At 35.2% G+C, this 15,003-nt stretch overlaps 1 protein-coding gene across 7 annotated transcripts in view; it reads right to left on the bottom strand.

Moving 5' to 3' along the window:
* CADPS2 (calcium dependent secretion activator 2) overlaps positions 1–15,003 on the bottom strand; it is a 285,481-nt gene that overhangs the window by 47,256 nt on the left and 223,222 nt on the right. For 5 of the 7 annotated variants that reach the window (XM_085042221.1, XM_085042198.1, XM_085042176.1 and 2 more), the window contains 4 exons: positions 14,379–14,482; positions 10,656–10,812; positions 3,457–3,598; positions 3,206–3,325 (listed from right to left, as the gene is read on the bottom strand). In XM_085042221.1, coding sequence (XP_084898347.1) covers positions 3,206–3,325; positions 3,457–3,598; positions 10,656–10,812; positions 14,379–14,482 — 523 coding nt within the window. The remainder of the gene's footprint in view (positions 1–3,205; positions 3,326–3,456; positions 3,599–10,655; positions 10,813–14,378; positions 14,483–15,003) is intronic. The other 2 variants (XM_085042206.1, XM_085042215.1) reach the window with 1 other exon arrangement.

Below are 15,003 nucleotides of genomic sequence, written 5' to 3'. Positions count from 1 at the left end.
GAAGAGCAATTGACAGTGCCCTGCATGTCTAGTCAATACATCCTCTGAGTTGTCTTCTCCAGAGACCAATCAAGACTACTGCTCATAACAATTTCCCCTTTTCATATCTCTCATTCAAAAAGAAGAGGAAAAAAGGTAATGATCTTCCTAAATGCTGTTATAAAGAGCATATGTTTACTGCTCCAAAACACATGATCAAGGGGAAGGAAGAATTAAATAATATAAAAAATCTTTGCTAGTAATGTTCAAGAGAATTGTAGAAATTTTAAAGCAAAAGTGGGGAAAATCTCTTTTCATCAATAAAGCACAAAAAGGGATGACCAACTGTGAATATATTTTCACTTTTTTCTCTTCAGCAAAAGTTCTTAGGTGGCAAATAACAGCTCTATTGAAAATGAAGGTACTTAAACATAAACTTAAGAGCATGGATACAAACATTAGTAAAATTTGGAGAATATTAAATCTCTTTCTACTACAGATAAATGAGACACAGGACTTCAGCAAACCTTTAACTATAATGCAGTTGGCTCACAGACTGCTCATTGTCATTCCTTTTGACTGTAGATTCTTCATTGTGTAATTCAAATTGATAACGATTAATTGGCCAAAATCATCACTTTCAGAGAAAAAGAGGAAAGTCCAGAAGGACTCTGTGACATACATAGTCATCTTCTTGGCAAATCATCAGCTTTGTGGCCAGGAGGAAGGAGCACAGTGAACTGAGAAAGGAGGACTTGGAGGAGTCTGTGAAGAGAAGGAGTCCACCTGGGCTCCTGAATTTAGACGCCTGTATAATTCAGTGTGCCCCTCTAGTCCATCTAAGCTGGGGTGCTCATCACATGGAAAGGAAAAGCTGTCAGGAAACACTGGGTTTCGCTTTGCAGATATTGGAGCATGTGTATTGGGTTACTCCCTGTTGAAGAACTTAACTAGTAAGTGTGTTCTCCCCAAAGAAAATGGGATGGGAGAAGAGGAAGAAGATAAAACCCTCCTCCTTTCTTTCATGTAATAGTGAAAGTAAACCACTTCCTCTGCTGGAAGCTGAGCCACCATTACCAGCAGGAAAAAGGCAACTCCTCAGCGTAGGAGGAAGAACAAGTGGCTTGCAGTGCTTTTGCTTTTTTTTTGACCCAAATACATGACCATTCTGAGAATTTACTTGGCTCTTCAGTGGAATGCAGATAGGCTGATTCTCAAAATACTGCCTGAATACCAGTGTATTACAAAAGTAACTTAAGGCTACCTGCAATTGAGACTGTCAGCTCATACACATTTTATAAAACACAACTTCAAAGCTAATGTTTTGGGGAAAGAACATGAAGACATACCTACATGAGAGCCAGCACCATGGCAGATCTCTTCTTGAATGCTGTATGGGGTGGCTGAAAGGGGATTATGACCTCACGAAGGTCACAAATGGAGTGGAGAGACCACTCATCCCCACTTCTCTTGAAAAGCAGCAGAATGACAGCTAGTTTTGGTAAGTGTTTACAGCACGTCAACCTCACTGTTCAGCAAATGCCATGAAAACCTCACTGGTTAGTCTAGGATTTTATGCCTACTGTGTCATACATATCATGAAACCTAATACAAGTGCAAGGGGGATGAGCCCATGGCTGAATTTCACTATACTAATATATATTTTGACAACACAGTCTAGGAATATACTGCTGCACCAGACCCTTCATTTATGGAAGATCTACCACTATAATCCTCCAACCAGAATCTGTATTAATTATAAATTCAATATTCAAAATACATGAATATGCATTGATACAACTTATTTTTACTCTATGTGGCTGCTAGAAAACAGACTGCAGGAAGAGCACATCCAAGATTAGCAACTCTTAACTCTGAAAGCTATTCTTTGAAAAAACAGTGACCTTTGAAAGCCTGGGGATAACAGAAAGGAATTTGGGTTGTGGAAGGCCAATTAGTTTGTATTCAAAGTAAAAATGACTTGCATAAGCACACCAGGAGAAACCTCGCATTACTATAGTAAACACAAAGGGTACTGAAGCCAAGGATTAAGAGAATTCTGTCACTTTTTAGGGGAATTAACAGCAGAACAACAATCATAATACTCCCTTTTTACAATGGGTCATATGGAAAAGACAAGGGATAATGGGTTCAAGTTACTTCTGGGGAGTTTCTGATTAGAAAGAAGACGAAATTTTTCACATTGAAGGCAATCAGCCATTGGAATAATCTCCCCCAGAGGAAATGGTGGATTCCCCCAACACTGGACATTTTTCAAATTCATCTGGAAAGGTTGCTGGGCTATCCTAGACCATGCTTTTACCAGGAAAAGTTGGATGAGATGATCCTTGAGGTCCCTTTTAACATGGTATTCTATAATTGTATGAACTCTTGCAGAAAGAGATCTAATGCTACTAAGGAGTCTGTCATGAAACTTGAAGAGTAAACACTTGTCTCAAAATGATATTATCAACATATGTGTTTTGAATGTGTGTTTTTTAAGGTCTTTCACATTCATGCTTTCCTAATGTAACTCTTGTTAAAATAAGGTTCTCCTTGAGCCCCTCTCTAACATACATTAATGTGTCCTCACACAGAAATCTGACCTGTAACAGTGGAAATATTTCCACAGAGCAGGGTACATATACTCTATTTATTTATTTAAAAGAGCACTGAAATATTGGGGAAAAATCAGAAAGAAATACTTTTTTTTTTTTTCCCAAAGAGTCAAAGAAATGGATGTACTTCTATTCTTGGTACTTATTAATGTTTTAAAATTTTCTTGTAACATGGATATTTAATCTAATGACAATATTTGCAATCAATGATTTTCAAAACGAATATAAAATGAATTAATTGAACCCATGCAAAAATATAATGGGCCACCTCATTTTACAACACCACAACTAAAATCAATTATCCTAAAGGTCCCCCACTGCTTACTCATTCGGAAGAGTCATTAGGTTGTTTAGAGTATTAAACATCATTCCTAATAGGACAGACCTTTGCCAAGTTGATTTTCTAAGTTATCAGGTTTACGACTGCTACATTTTAATGCACTAGAAAGCTCAACTCACTAACAGTCCATGCTTGGCTCACTCCCAAGAAACAACAGTTTCCAACTAAGAGATGATAAACACCATGCAATCCAAATACAGCTGCACAGAACACTAGCAAGGCCATGCAGAGCTGACATACAGTCAGAAAGTTATTGAAGAATACACACGTGGAGTCATACAAAGAAGTCATCCAGGTTGGTGTAGTAAAGCTAGGTATTTGTGGAAGATTAAGAGGCAAACTTGGAACTTTTGGAAGAGCTACATTAGGAAGACTGTTGGTGATGCTCCTGTGAAGAAATAAACAATGTAGGAATACAATAAAAAATAGAATATTTAGAGGACAACAGGGGAGACAACCCCTTATTAGACAGAAAGCTATAGGCAGGTGCTTTGTTCAGGTTTTGTAAAAAGCACTTACTTGACAGGTTGCCATGACTCTTGTTCAAGACCTCTGTGAATGGACTGGGCAATTGATGATTCCATGAGATCAATGTAGCGAACCACCATGGGAACAAAAATTTCTTGCAAGTGCTTGTGAAACTTTCCATTGCACAACAATGCTTTAAAAACAAACAAAGGATGAATAAAAATGTCAGACCTTTTGTTATAGGAAAAAGTATATCTTAAAATGTTTTAGCACACAAAAGCATTATAAGATCAAACTTGTGTAGGAAATACAGGCCAGAAAAGATAAATGAAGTGTTGCATGAGGACAGTGCAGTACATTTCAAACTGTCAGTGCAATGAAAACTAGGTACAGACTGAAATTCTTTACTAAACCAGAACATTTTTGCATATTCTTAAAATTAATAATATGCTTTGCTGAATGTATTAGCAATTTTGTTTACTACTTCTACACCAAGACAATACAAAAAATACCCAAACAAACACAAAAAAGAAGTATTTGAATGTCATTCATAAGTACTGTAATATTACTTACTTCACAGATGGGACAACATGAAAAATTGTATACACATGCAAACTGAACATGCTTAGAACCTGAAAATTAGTCTGCCACCACTACTGCTTGTCCCTGTATTCCCTGAAGTGTTCTCTTAGCAATTGCTAACTCTTAGCACACTAATGTCCTGTCCCACCAAGGGAATATATGTTTCATGTTTTGAATGTGTCTGTGCTCACCCATTAATCTAGCACTGTTATTAGGTCCTATAAGAATATTACCACGTGCATACAGAAATCATAGAGGCTCAGACACAGAGAGAAATTTTCATGACTGTGGCAACCCTTGTTTTCTCTCACCCATATTCTGCTGCTTTAAATTCTTTTGTGGGTTTCTCCTCCCACCTGTTCCTGCATCCAGGCTTCTTGTATGACCAGATAGGTGCCAAAACCACATTTTAAGGAGGTTTCCTCCTTTTGCTGAGGAGATAAGCTTGGATCACAGGGCTCACCCTGGACACCATCTCATAAAATTACAATCCCTTCTGTTCTACTACAAATGCCACTCCATGTGTAACATGTAAAAATAATTTCTGTAACTTCCAGAAACTACTTTGCCTTCCATTCCTTCAGCCCAAACTGAACCTGGGTGAAAGGGAGACTATGGGGAAAATGTGCCATGAAGCTTCAGTCCCCTGTTGCTACTTGTATTGCAAGGAAGTGCCCTTGTTGCTGAGCGTCTGGACACTATGTTATTTCTTTTTCCTGCATACAATGATTTGAAAGCAAAAACTATTTTCTTGAAAACATTCTTGTAGAGTATTAGGAAATTTTGTGTCAATCACCTTTACCAAAGGAAACAATATTATGTGATCAGCTCTCTCTAGTTTTGTGTAACTGCCTTTTTTACTAAGAATTTTGAAACTTTCAGCTAATTTCAACCAGTTTAGACACAGGGATGGAGATATCAGATATATGAAGTTTCATAAAAACAGGCAGCTAGGTAGCAGGCAGAGATTATTAGGGTTTCCACTGAGAAAAAGGCAGAGGTGTAAGACGATCTCTTTATTAAACACTTGAGAATCCACCCTTGAGAGTACCTACGAGTCCATTACAAACATGATCCATTATTTACACTGCTCCTCACAATAATTGTTAACTAGTGAGCTCTGGCTTATTATTTATATATTAGGAATTCAAAACAGTGTTATTTTTCTCTATCTATAATTATTTTATATATCTTAAAACTACAGTACCTTTTACCAGCAACAAAAATGACTGATGAGGATTTGGGTATTAGTACAAAGGTTACACAGTAAACAGCTCATGAGCACTGCCTTTGAGAAACTAAAGGTTGCTGGTTTCCATTTGCATATTAGGCTGAGTTTTCAACGCAACTTTGAGCTGAAAAATGACAAGAATGCAACTGTGCCAACTAAATCAATCTTGTTGCTTTATGGTGAACCAGTGCAGGACTGTAATTAATCAGGCAATCACAGTTATTTGAAGGGATGGGCTTGTAGTTTAGTGTTTTCTGAGCATACTGCAGAAATGCTCTGCTACAAGCCCTGCTCTGGGAATCACAGTAATGAAGCCTCATGGGCAGGAGGGTAACTTGTTATTTTGAAGTCATGAAATTTTAAGAAGTCACAAGCAATAAAGGTGTTCAATTTTAAAAAGCTAAATCATTTTCCTAACAGCATGACACCAGTCTTAACAGGGAAGTGAAATTTTCCAAAATTATTCCAAGACTTACTGTCATTTCACTTCCACAGAAATGCCTTTGTATGTGGGCACATTCACAAGAGAACTGTCTTGGATCAACAGCTCCATGAGCATTCTGTTTTCCCAGGGTTTAGGACATGGCAGCTCTGATTTACCCATCTGGAGATCTCCATCAAGGATTAATACAGGGCAGGGAAAGAACTCAGAGCAAAGGGGTAAGTGATATAGCTGAGTATCATCATCAGACTCATGGCACTCTACCCTATGATTAAAACTGATCTTGCCAAAAGGTACCACCTGTGAATCAAAGCAGATGGGAAACAAGAGATCCTTGAAAAAATGCCACACTTCAAATCCCTCAACTACCACTTGTTTTCAAAGCTATGTAGCTTAATTCTCTGTTGTCTTTTCAATATAGGCATCCCATACCCTCTTCATATGAGCCATCTCATATCACACAAGCAACAAGAAAATGAAAGTTTATGCCAGGGCAACATAATGTATAGGCAGTATTAAAGGAAAACACATTATGTGAACAGAAACAGATCCCCAGAGTAGATATTCTTGAAATACTGAAGTTGAAGAAGAAAATTATTAATTTTTTTCCATATTAGGAAACAATTAGCTGAACTGCATTAAAATATAACAAGAAAATATCAGAGATGAAAACTGAAGTCTAGTTACCCAGTACTGAAATGAGGTTTCATCTCTGATAGTAGAAAAGGAATCTGCTATGTCTGAGCACAACAGAAGCTGTGAGGCTTCTATTGCTTTTACTTATACAGGCACATTTTAGGAGTAATCCTGGAGTCAGCAGGTTATGCTATCCTCAAGAGCTTCTGCAGAATCAAAGGAAAGGAAGAATGACACAGGTTAACATGAGTCTCTTTTCCCCTGACAAAATTAGTGCTCTGTCAGACAGTCTCTAATTATCCTGATCTTCATAGGATTCTCTGGAAAACATCACTTGAATTTTCTGGCATATTTTTAAATCCAAAATAAGAAAGAGCAAATTTCAAGAAGGAAATATCCTTGAGGGTCCAGATTATATTTGTAGCAATTAAAACTCCACCAATGATATGTGAAAGGAAGTTTATATTCCCATTCATTTGCTGTTTATATTACATTCTGCCTCCACAGAGAATTTCTTAATCAGCTAGTTAAACTGTTGTGGAAATTGCAAGTGTCCCAATTCATACAGAACTTATCTTTTATTTTTACATATAAGACATACTTTAAAAGTGAATTTTAGAGCTTTACTTTGTGAAAGAAAGGTTAAAATTCATTTAATCTTTACCAGATAGGGTGATATAAACAGGTTATTGCACAATTTACCTTTGTCTAATGTTTTTTCCATTAAGGAAAAAAAGGGTTACTGGATATCCTGGTAAGGAATAATGCTGCTTGAGTTAACCATCAGTATCAGTTACCAATACACGGAGCTCTTATCTGAGCGCAGGTTATGATTTCAAAGCAGCTTCCCATAGGACTGAGTCCCTGATCTACGAAGAGATTCTCACTACAGTGAATGAGAAGTGTAAGGTTTGAGGAGAGGTATTGGTGTGGGTATAAAGATTGCTCTGACTACCTTAAATCCAAGCTGTTTTCTAACTCCACCCTGTAGTTTAAGATAGGGTACAATGTTATACATAAATTCTAGTACAAAAGGGGTACCCAGTGGTACACACAAAGCAGGAAACTGATGATTCTGTCTTTGGTGGTGTTTGCTACTCTGCTACTAGCAATGGCAATAGTGGAAAAAAGGTATCAGAGAATTCCTGTTTGAAGTCAATAACCATAATTATGGCAATGGCTTTCAAAAGACTAACACTCAACATGCTGTTTTTTCTAAATCAGCTTCATCAGACTGTCTGCAGGTTAGAGCAGACTGTGGCAGAGTTAGAGCAGGTGCACAGACATTCCTCTGAGTAATACTTGACGGAGAATGAATATTATGAGTTAACTTTATAATGCTCCCAGTTTTTGACTGGTTCGTGCCAATGTAGAAATGCAATAATGCTGAGCAATAGCACAGTACTAAGTGTCAGTGACATCTGGAGAGAAAGCTTGGCAAAAAATGGACCAGAATACTGAATATAGAGTTGGAAAACCTTTAAATTAAGCTAAATATATAGATGCTTGTCAAAGTAGGCATATGCCACTAAAAGATAACTCTCACTCCATGTTAAATGAAGCAGACTTAATACATATCTATCTTTTGGCTGTAAAGACCAGATTAATCTGAATAATTAAACAACAACAGAAAGCAAATTGCCCTCTAAAGCAAACCCCTTCACAACATAATTTATAGGCTCCTTGGACAAAAAGTAACATGGTCATTACAGAAGATAAGACAGAGTCCTGAGACAACTATGTTCTTCTTCCCTTCGTGAATATCTAGTTCTGGAAAACATAATTATGCTACCATAGAAAGATGTTGAGTACTGTTATCACCATGTAATCTGCAAAGCTTTACAGAGTCAGGCATAATTGTGTATGAGCAATAGCAACTCTAGAGATCATTAAAATGTGTATTAAAAAAGCAGCTACAATTTTTTCAAATATTTACATTTTGAAAAATCAGAAAAAAATTATCTAAAATTTATTATTCATCTCCAGAGTAAATTTAATTTTTTAATCACTTTTTGTAGTTAGGTTTCATGAGAATTTTACAAGATGGGAAGATAGTCCTCCTCCTCCATTTTTTAAAGTAGTTCTTCAGTTAGACTAAACAGGATCGCAATCACTGATTCACCCTTCCTAGTGGAATAAGGTCAGAAAAAATGGAGAATCTTAAGGTGACACAAAATAGAGTCCTTCATGAAAGAAATGAGAAGCTTCAGTCAGGACTTCCCCATCTTCCCCCCTCTTAATGAAAAATTATATAACATATTGGAAAATGCATTGTTAATTGAATATTGACTTTGAAGTATTTGCCTTGAATCTTGTACAGTGTTTTTTACATGGTGTAAAATAGCACATTGACTTTTATTTAATAGCCATGAATACAAATTTTCATTATCTCGGAGTTTTTCTAACATATTTTAGTGAGAAAGTTATAAAAATAGTTTTGCATGTAAGTTTTCTTTAATACTGTAAATGTAAGGTTGTTTCTTTATTGTTAGGAGTTCTCTCATGTCAGGTTTATGTGAAAACTGATTCATGCACCAAAGATTTAGAGCTCATTTAATGCTCTTGAGATAGAATAGCATGCAGGTGTCAGTCCTCCAAATTTCAGTGAAGATTAACCTAATATGCAATATGGTGACCTAACAGTTCTTCATTTGAAAGAAGTCTGAAAAGTAATCTCTGATATAGCTAGAGAGTGAGAATAACCCAGTGGGATTTCCACCTCTTCATTTCCTAATGAGTTTTTTGATAATGAGAGGTGACTTTGCCAGTCACTGTGGGCTCTATTATGGCTAATTTACTCTACTTCACTCTCCTTGTTAATTATTAACACTAGCCTTTTTATCCTCATGAGACCACATTCCAGTTTTTCCCTTCTTAGAGGTTTTTTATCCTAAATATATCTTTATGAAGATAATAGTTTTCAGGAAAAGATTTTCACTTAGGGTAAAGTCAGAATTACTTATTTTGCCTTGGAAGACCGTAAAATTGATTATAAAAGCATGGGAAGCTCTTGCTAATGCTTTTAATGCAGTTACAAGGTGAAAAGGCTGTTAATTAAAGAACAAGCACTGAGCTATGTTCCATTTGGGAATTAGTTCTTGGTAGAATGGTCACTTGCCACTTGCTAACATGTCCACTGATTAATAGGTGACTAATTTCCATGGATGCTTTCCAGTAGTTCTGGTAAAAGAAAAAGCGTATAATTTTCCAGATGGCTTTCACTTGCCAGAAACTGTGATTTTCTATATCTATTACCATTAGGGAATTACTGAAATTGGTACACAGGTGGGATATTTCATACAACTGTTGTTTCATATCTTCAGTTAAAGTTTTACAATACTTGTTATAATCGCTTTAGTATGGAAATTTTCATAAAATGTCTTTCTTAAGCCTATTCTAATCATTTATCATTATTATCCACTTAATCTTTTAGAGAAAGAAAAATCAGTAGACTATCAGCAATCTCTTGCATGTGAGGACAATTCTTGCTTGTTTCTAACACTTCTGTCAGGTTTCAACCAAAGCTCAAAGGAATACAAATGACACAACAATGAAGTTAAAAGTGGTGTCACAAATCCTTCTTGTATGACCCTTCTTGTATGACTTGTATGTATGTAAAATACCTACACAGTTTTCAGAAACCAAGGAATTGTTTCAAGTGCATGTAACATCACAATTAGAGATGTGCTTCCTAAACTGAAAATGTAAGGTGGTAGGAAAATAGGCTGAGTATCACATCTGAAAAGAGGCTTCAGATTTTTTTTTTGAATGATCAGACACCACTTAAAGCAGTGCACAATCCACCTTTCAGGAGTCCAGCTCTTCTGAGATCTACTCTAAGATTAAACAATTCCTGCACCCTTTTTGGCAACCTTATGAGTTGCCATGTGGCAATTTCAATAAGTTTCTGAAGTTGCAGTTGGCCCAAAAGGATCCAAACAGAACATTTGTTGGGTGTATTTTATTCCATTCGTGGTAAGCTTACTATACCTTTCTAGACATAATTAGTCTGTTAGTTTAGAAAGCATAGAGGGAAATATAAATGACAACTTTATTTATTCAGTATGGATTAAACGTGAACAATCAATACCTCTTATACTACTTGTACATAATTGATTCAAAATGGAGCAATTTGTGAATACCAAATGGTTAATGCATTGTCAGAATAAGGACTGAAATGGTGTAAAGATAGAAGGAAAGTGCTCCACTTGCAGGAAATGGAGCACCAGGGCATGTATCATAAAAACAGGCATTGTCACTTTTATTTTGAGCATTATAATTTTTAGAAATGCATTTATAAGTTGTGGGCACATTGAAAAATCTTATGCAAGCAATACGTAAAAAAAATTAAGATCTTACTGTCATTTCTGAGGGCATTATTCAGCAGCTGAAAAAGTGGGAAGCTGTCCCAGGAGTCCTCTGGCTGTGCCTCAAGAGCTGAATCCATGTCAACAGAATACAGAGACAAAAACTTCTCTGCATGCTCAGCCAACAATTCTGGCCACCAAGCGAATGCCTGAAAACATGACAAAATAAAATTACTAAACAGGAGTCAAAACAAAGAGATGTGTTCTCTCTATGGCAGAATACATCTGGGTATATCACATCATGTTCTGTCTCATTTGAGGAGAAAGAATGGGCCAAGGGAAAAATGTGAAAATATTTTATAAAACTTTGCACCAAAAAACGTAAGAAATCAAACAGATTATTCTGAGAAAGGTCATATAATCAGAATAAAAACATAACCACAGAAATAAAAAAAAAGGAATATAAACACCTGCAACTTTTGCCACAGAGCAAAGAAAAGCATGAAAGCCTAATCATTGAAAAAATTACTGTATATGCTTCTTTTGACTTCATTAAATTCTTAAGCAGGTGAATTAATTTTTAAATTAAGTCCTTATGAATACATTTTGCATTCATTTGATAATCAGAAAAGATGGTGTTAGTGTGAAATTTTATTCCTTGAATTCTGAGAGGCTTCTTTAACAGCTAGAAAGTTAGTTTAATTTCTATCTTTGCTTTAAAGATGTCAGCGTCTTCTGAGGAATACATCCAGTTTTCCTTCTGCAAATGTTATAAATCTTTAGAAGTTCACTAATATCTGTCTTCATTTTCAGTAACTTAACATGTAGGCAGGCAAAAAATTATTTATCTTACGTAATCCTAGCCTTAAAGAAGAGAAGAAATCTGTGAAAAATATTGTCAGCAAATAAAGCCAGCTCTGCATTAAAGACATATAACTATTGTACCTTTGTACTGTCTCATAAGTCTAGGCTTTTAAAGGTCAGGGCTGAAGCTGAGCATTGGATCAGGGGGAGCTCTATGATCCTTGAGTGAAAGATGAAAATGAAGTGAGTTTATGAAATAGGATGAGTATCAAATACTGCTGAGAGTGTTTTGCTCAGACACATACATTTTATAAAAACATGTGACAGTGAGAAATACCTACACATGCTACATAGGAAAATGTCATTGCTTTTAAACTTATGCCACCCATTTAGAATGCATAATTTTAAATATTTTTGAGATGTCAACATGGAACATATGTAGCTTGATCTACACAAGAGATGAGTCCCCACAACTTCAAATAAATTCACAGAAATCTTTGCTTGCATTTCTGAAATGTAGGCCCTGGGTAGTGTAGAATTACATATTGAGGTCTGAAAGGCATCAAATAAAAGTCAACTTCTGTAAAGTGGTCTAAAAATGTGTTTTTGCATTGTGGACTTTCTGATGACTGCCTGTAGCTCTTTCTGACATGGGGCAAAGGGAGAAATGATGAATTGGCAAAAGGTTTTAAAGAAATGCTGGGCATCCTCTGCTATTACTGAAAAGTACTTCGTGTGTTGCAGTGTCAGAATTGAAGGATGACAACTGGCACCATAGTGAGGAGGATAGATGAGGCTTCAAAAACTTTGGCAACAGTTTGAAATGTCTTTTCATCAAACTGTAAAAAGTTTCTTATTTATAAACCCTGTTTAAAAGGGAGTTCATTAAAGGAACAGACACCTTAATAGAAAATAACTATATGAACAAAAAAACATATATAGGCACCAGCAAGTGACCCTTCTAAGCAAGAAAAAGTCTTTTCAAAAAATACTCCCAAAATTTTAAAACATACCAAAACTAAAATTAGAAAATAAGCACATTTTCTCTTCATTTTCTTCTTCTTTGTAAATGACACTTTGAACCCAGACAGAAATTCTCATTACTTAGGCAGCAAGAAAGAAGAATAGAAAAAAAAAGTTACAGCTAAATGTAACAGCATGGTTGTTATGGATAATAATAGGCTAAAAGCAATTAGCAATTGGTGACACACATTCTAGGAGAACACAAACACTGACTGGATTAAAGGAAAAATGGAGTTCTTAGATTCTAGAAAGACACACAAATGTGGCTTTACAACACCAGAAATCATAAAACAGTTTATGCTATATGTTCAACACACAGTTCCATGCTATAAGCAGAGAAAAATAATGCTTAGTTCATCAGGAATCACATACCTCTCTTCCCTTTGGAAATCCCCGAAATTTGTAAATATTATGAATCAAAAAAAAGAAAAAAAATCTAGTATTAAAAAATGTGATATATTATTTTACAGATTACTGATCCTTTTCATCAACTGTACCATCAAACACAGAATATTTGCATAACATTATGATGTGATGTCACCATACTTAATATTCAGTTTTGAGTAGCAAATGTATAATTTTCTGATCTTTTTCTCAGATATGTTTTAATATTGCAATTCTGTATGCTCTATAAATTTCAGTGAAATGGAACACTTATTACATGACTGAAGGAAGGGGAAATAATCTTAGCATTATCTTTATTCTTTTCAAGGTACTTTAGATTAGATTACAAACTTTTGCTGAATAAATTTTTCTGAAGGCACGTGCAATATATTTACCCTTCTGAAAGACACCACATCTCTGACTGCGAGTAAGTAGTAAAGAAAGCAATCTTTGAACAGAGATATTCAATCATATATATGTATGATTTTATCTGGGTTTTGTTTCTGTGTTCTTTTCCACAGAAGTCTAATATTCTTACAGTCATGCAGGTCCTCAAAAAACAAAGACCACAATATATACATTTTATTAAGTAATCATTACAGTGCATCACATTGGCAAGAGTAGTGCAGCACAGGACCTCCAGGGAATTAATTTCAAATCATCAAAACAGCTGTTTCTTCAGTATAAGATAAAACATCTATAACAAGTTCACACATGACAGATGTAAGCTAAAACCTAGATTCCATAGTGTGATATAAAACCAGATGTTTTGAGTGATCATATTTTATAACTATATATACTAAATAATGTTTATTCCTTTGCATCTTTTCCCAAAAAATATTTATTAAGTTTTTTGAGAACATTTTGAAAACAATTTCCTGAACATTGGAAAACTGCATTTCTTAATTAAATTTAAATAATATATACAAGTGTATCTGGCCAAGTTAATCTTTGTAATTCCTTGATAAAGGAGATGCTGGAATTCAAGCTATTATGGTTTCTGTATAATGAAGAAAAAGATGTGAAAGTAAGAAACAAAAATTGTTCTATTTAATTTCTTCTGCCTTACAATGCCATTTTTAAAAGCACAATTTTAAAAACACACTTTTTCAATCAACAGAAGAGCAATGAGAATGAGATTATTATAACTATCATTATTGTTATATCTATAATCTAGATCTGTACAGCATGATGAAAACCAGCATTTAGTTATATTTTCTTTCTATTGTGAATGAGGGGTGAAAAGTTGGAAGGAACAACTGTATAAGGCTATGAATGTTTTCCATACCATTTCACCACCTCCAGCACCAAGATGATTTCTCTTTTTTATGCTCTTTAATTTTAATTTCTAAACCTACAGTTTATTCAAGTGAATTCAAGTAGAGTTTTATTTCACTTCACCTTTCATAAGCTTCAATTCCCTTATTCCTCTGTAAATGTGAACTGCCTTAAACATATGTCAGAAAGTAAAGATAAAATGTTTCTTGACAGACTTGCTTCACATCAGGGGAGAGAAAATCTAGGAACAAACCATTCTCTACTGCAAATGCAATTACAGCCTCACCTCTGAATGATGCTCTTCATTTTGCTGCAATACTTCGATACAGAGTTCTGCAAGGCGAAGAACCTCTTCCAGTTTTCTAGCAGGTGTTGCTTGATTCATGGTCTCTATATGAATATAAAATGTAAAGCAAAATTGCTTTAGTTACAAACATGATTTACAGTAAGAGAAAATGATGTCAGAAACTAATGGGAATGGTGCAAACTGACAAATTTCTAATGTATAAGAAATTTCAGGTGTTAAGGATGATCATTTAATACACATAAACTGAGCTGAATGTCCAGATCACTAAAATCACAAAATATTTAATTCACAAAAGCATCACTGATCATTGTAAACATTATCCATTTAATATGTGAGAAATAACAGGTGCATCAGTGTATTAGATGCTCAACTTTTGCAATAAGGAAGTTCTTTTTCTCTACAAGGCCATATATACAAAGGCAGCAGACAGAGGAGACCTTTTCTGTTATTGTCAGTGCAATGTCATTCTCACCAGATGACTCATTACTGTCATCAGCAAAATTCATGCCTTTTGCAGCAGTCAAAAATATCAAATGTTTCATCAAAATAAGACATTCCATTTTAGGCATATTTAAAAATAAGAAAAGTGCAAACCACAATAATT

This window comes from Lichenostomus cassidix, chromosome 1Aa, assembly GCF_008360975.1.
Source record: "Lichenostomus cassidix isolate B80296 chromosome 1Aa, HeHo_3.0, whole genome shotgun sequence".
Taxonomy (NCBI): Eukaryota; Metazoa; Chordata; class Aves; order Passeriformes; family Meliphagidae; genus Lichenostomus; species Lichenostomus cassidix.
Note: the sequence above shows the minus strand (reverse complement) of the source record. Positions and strands in the feature narration are given on the sequence as shown.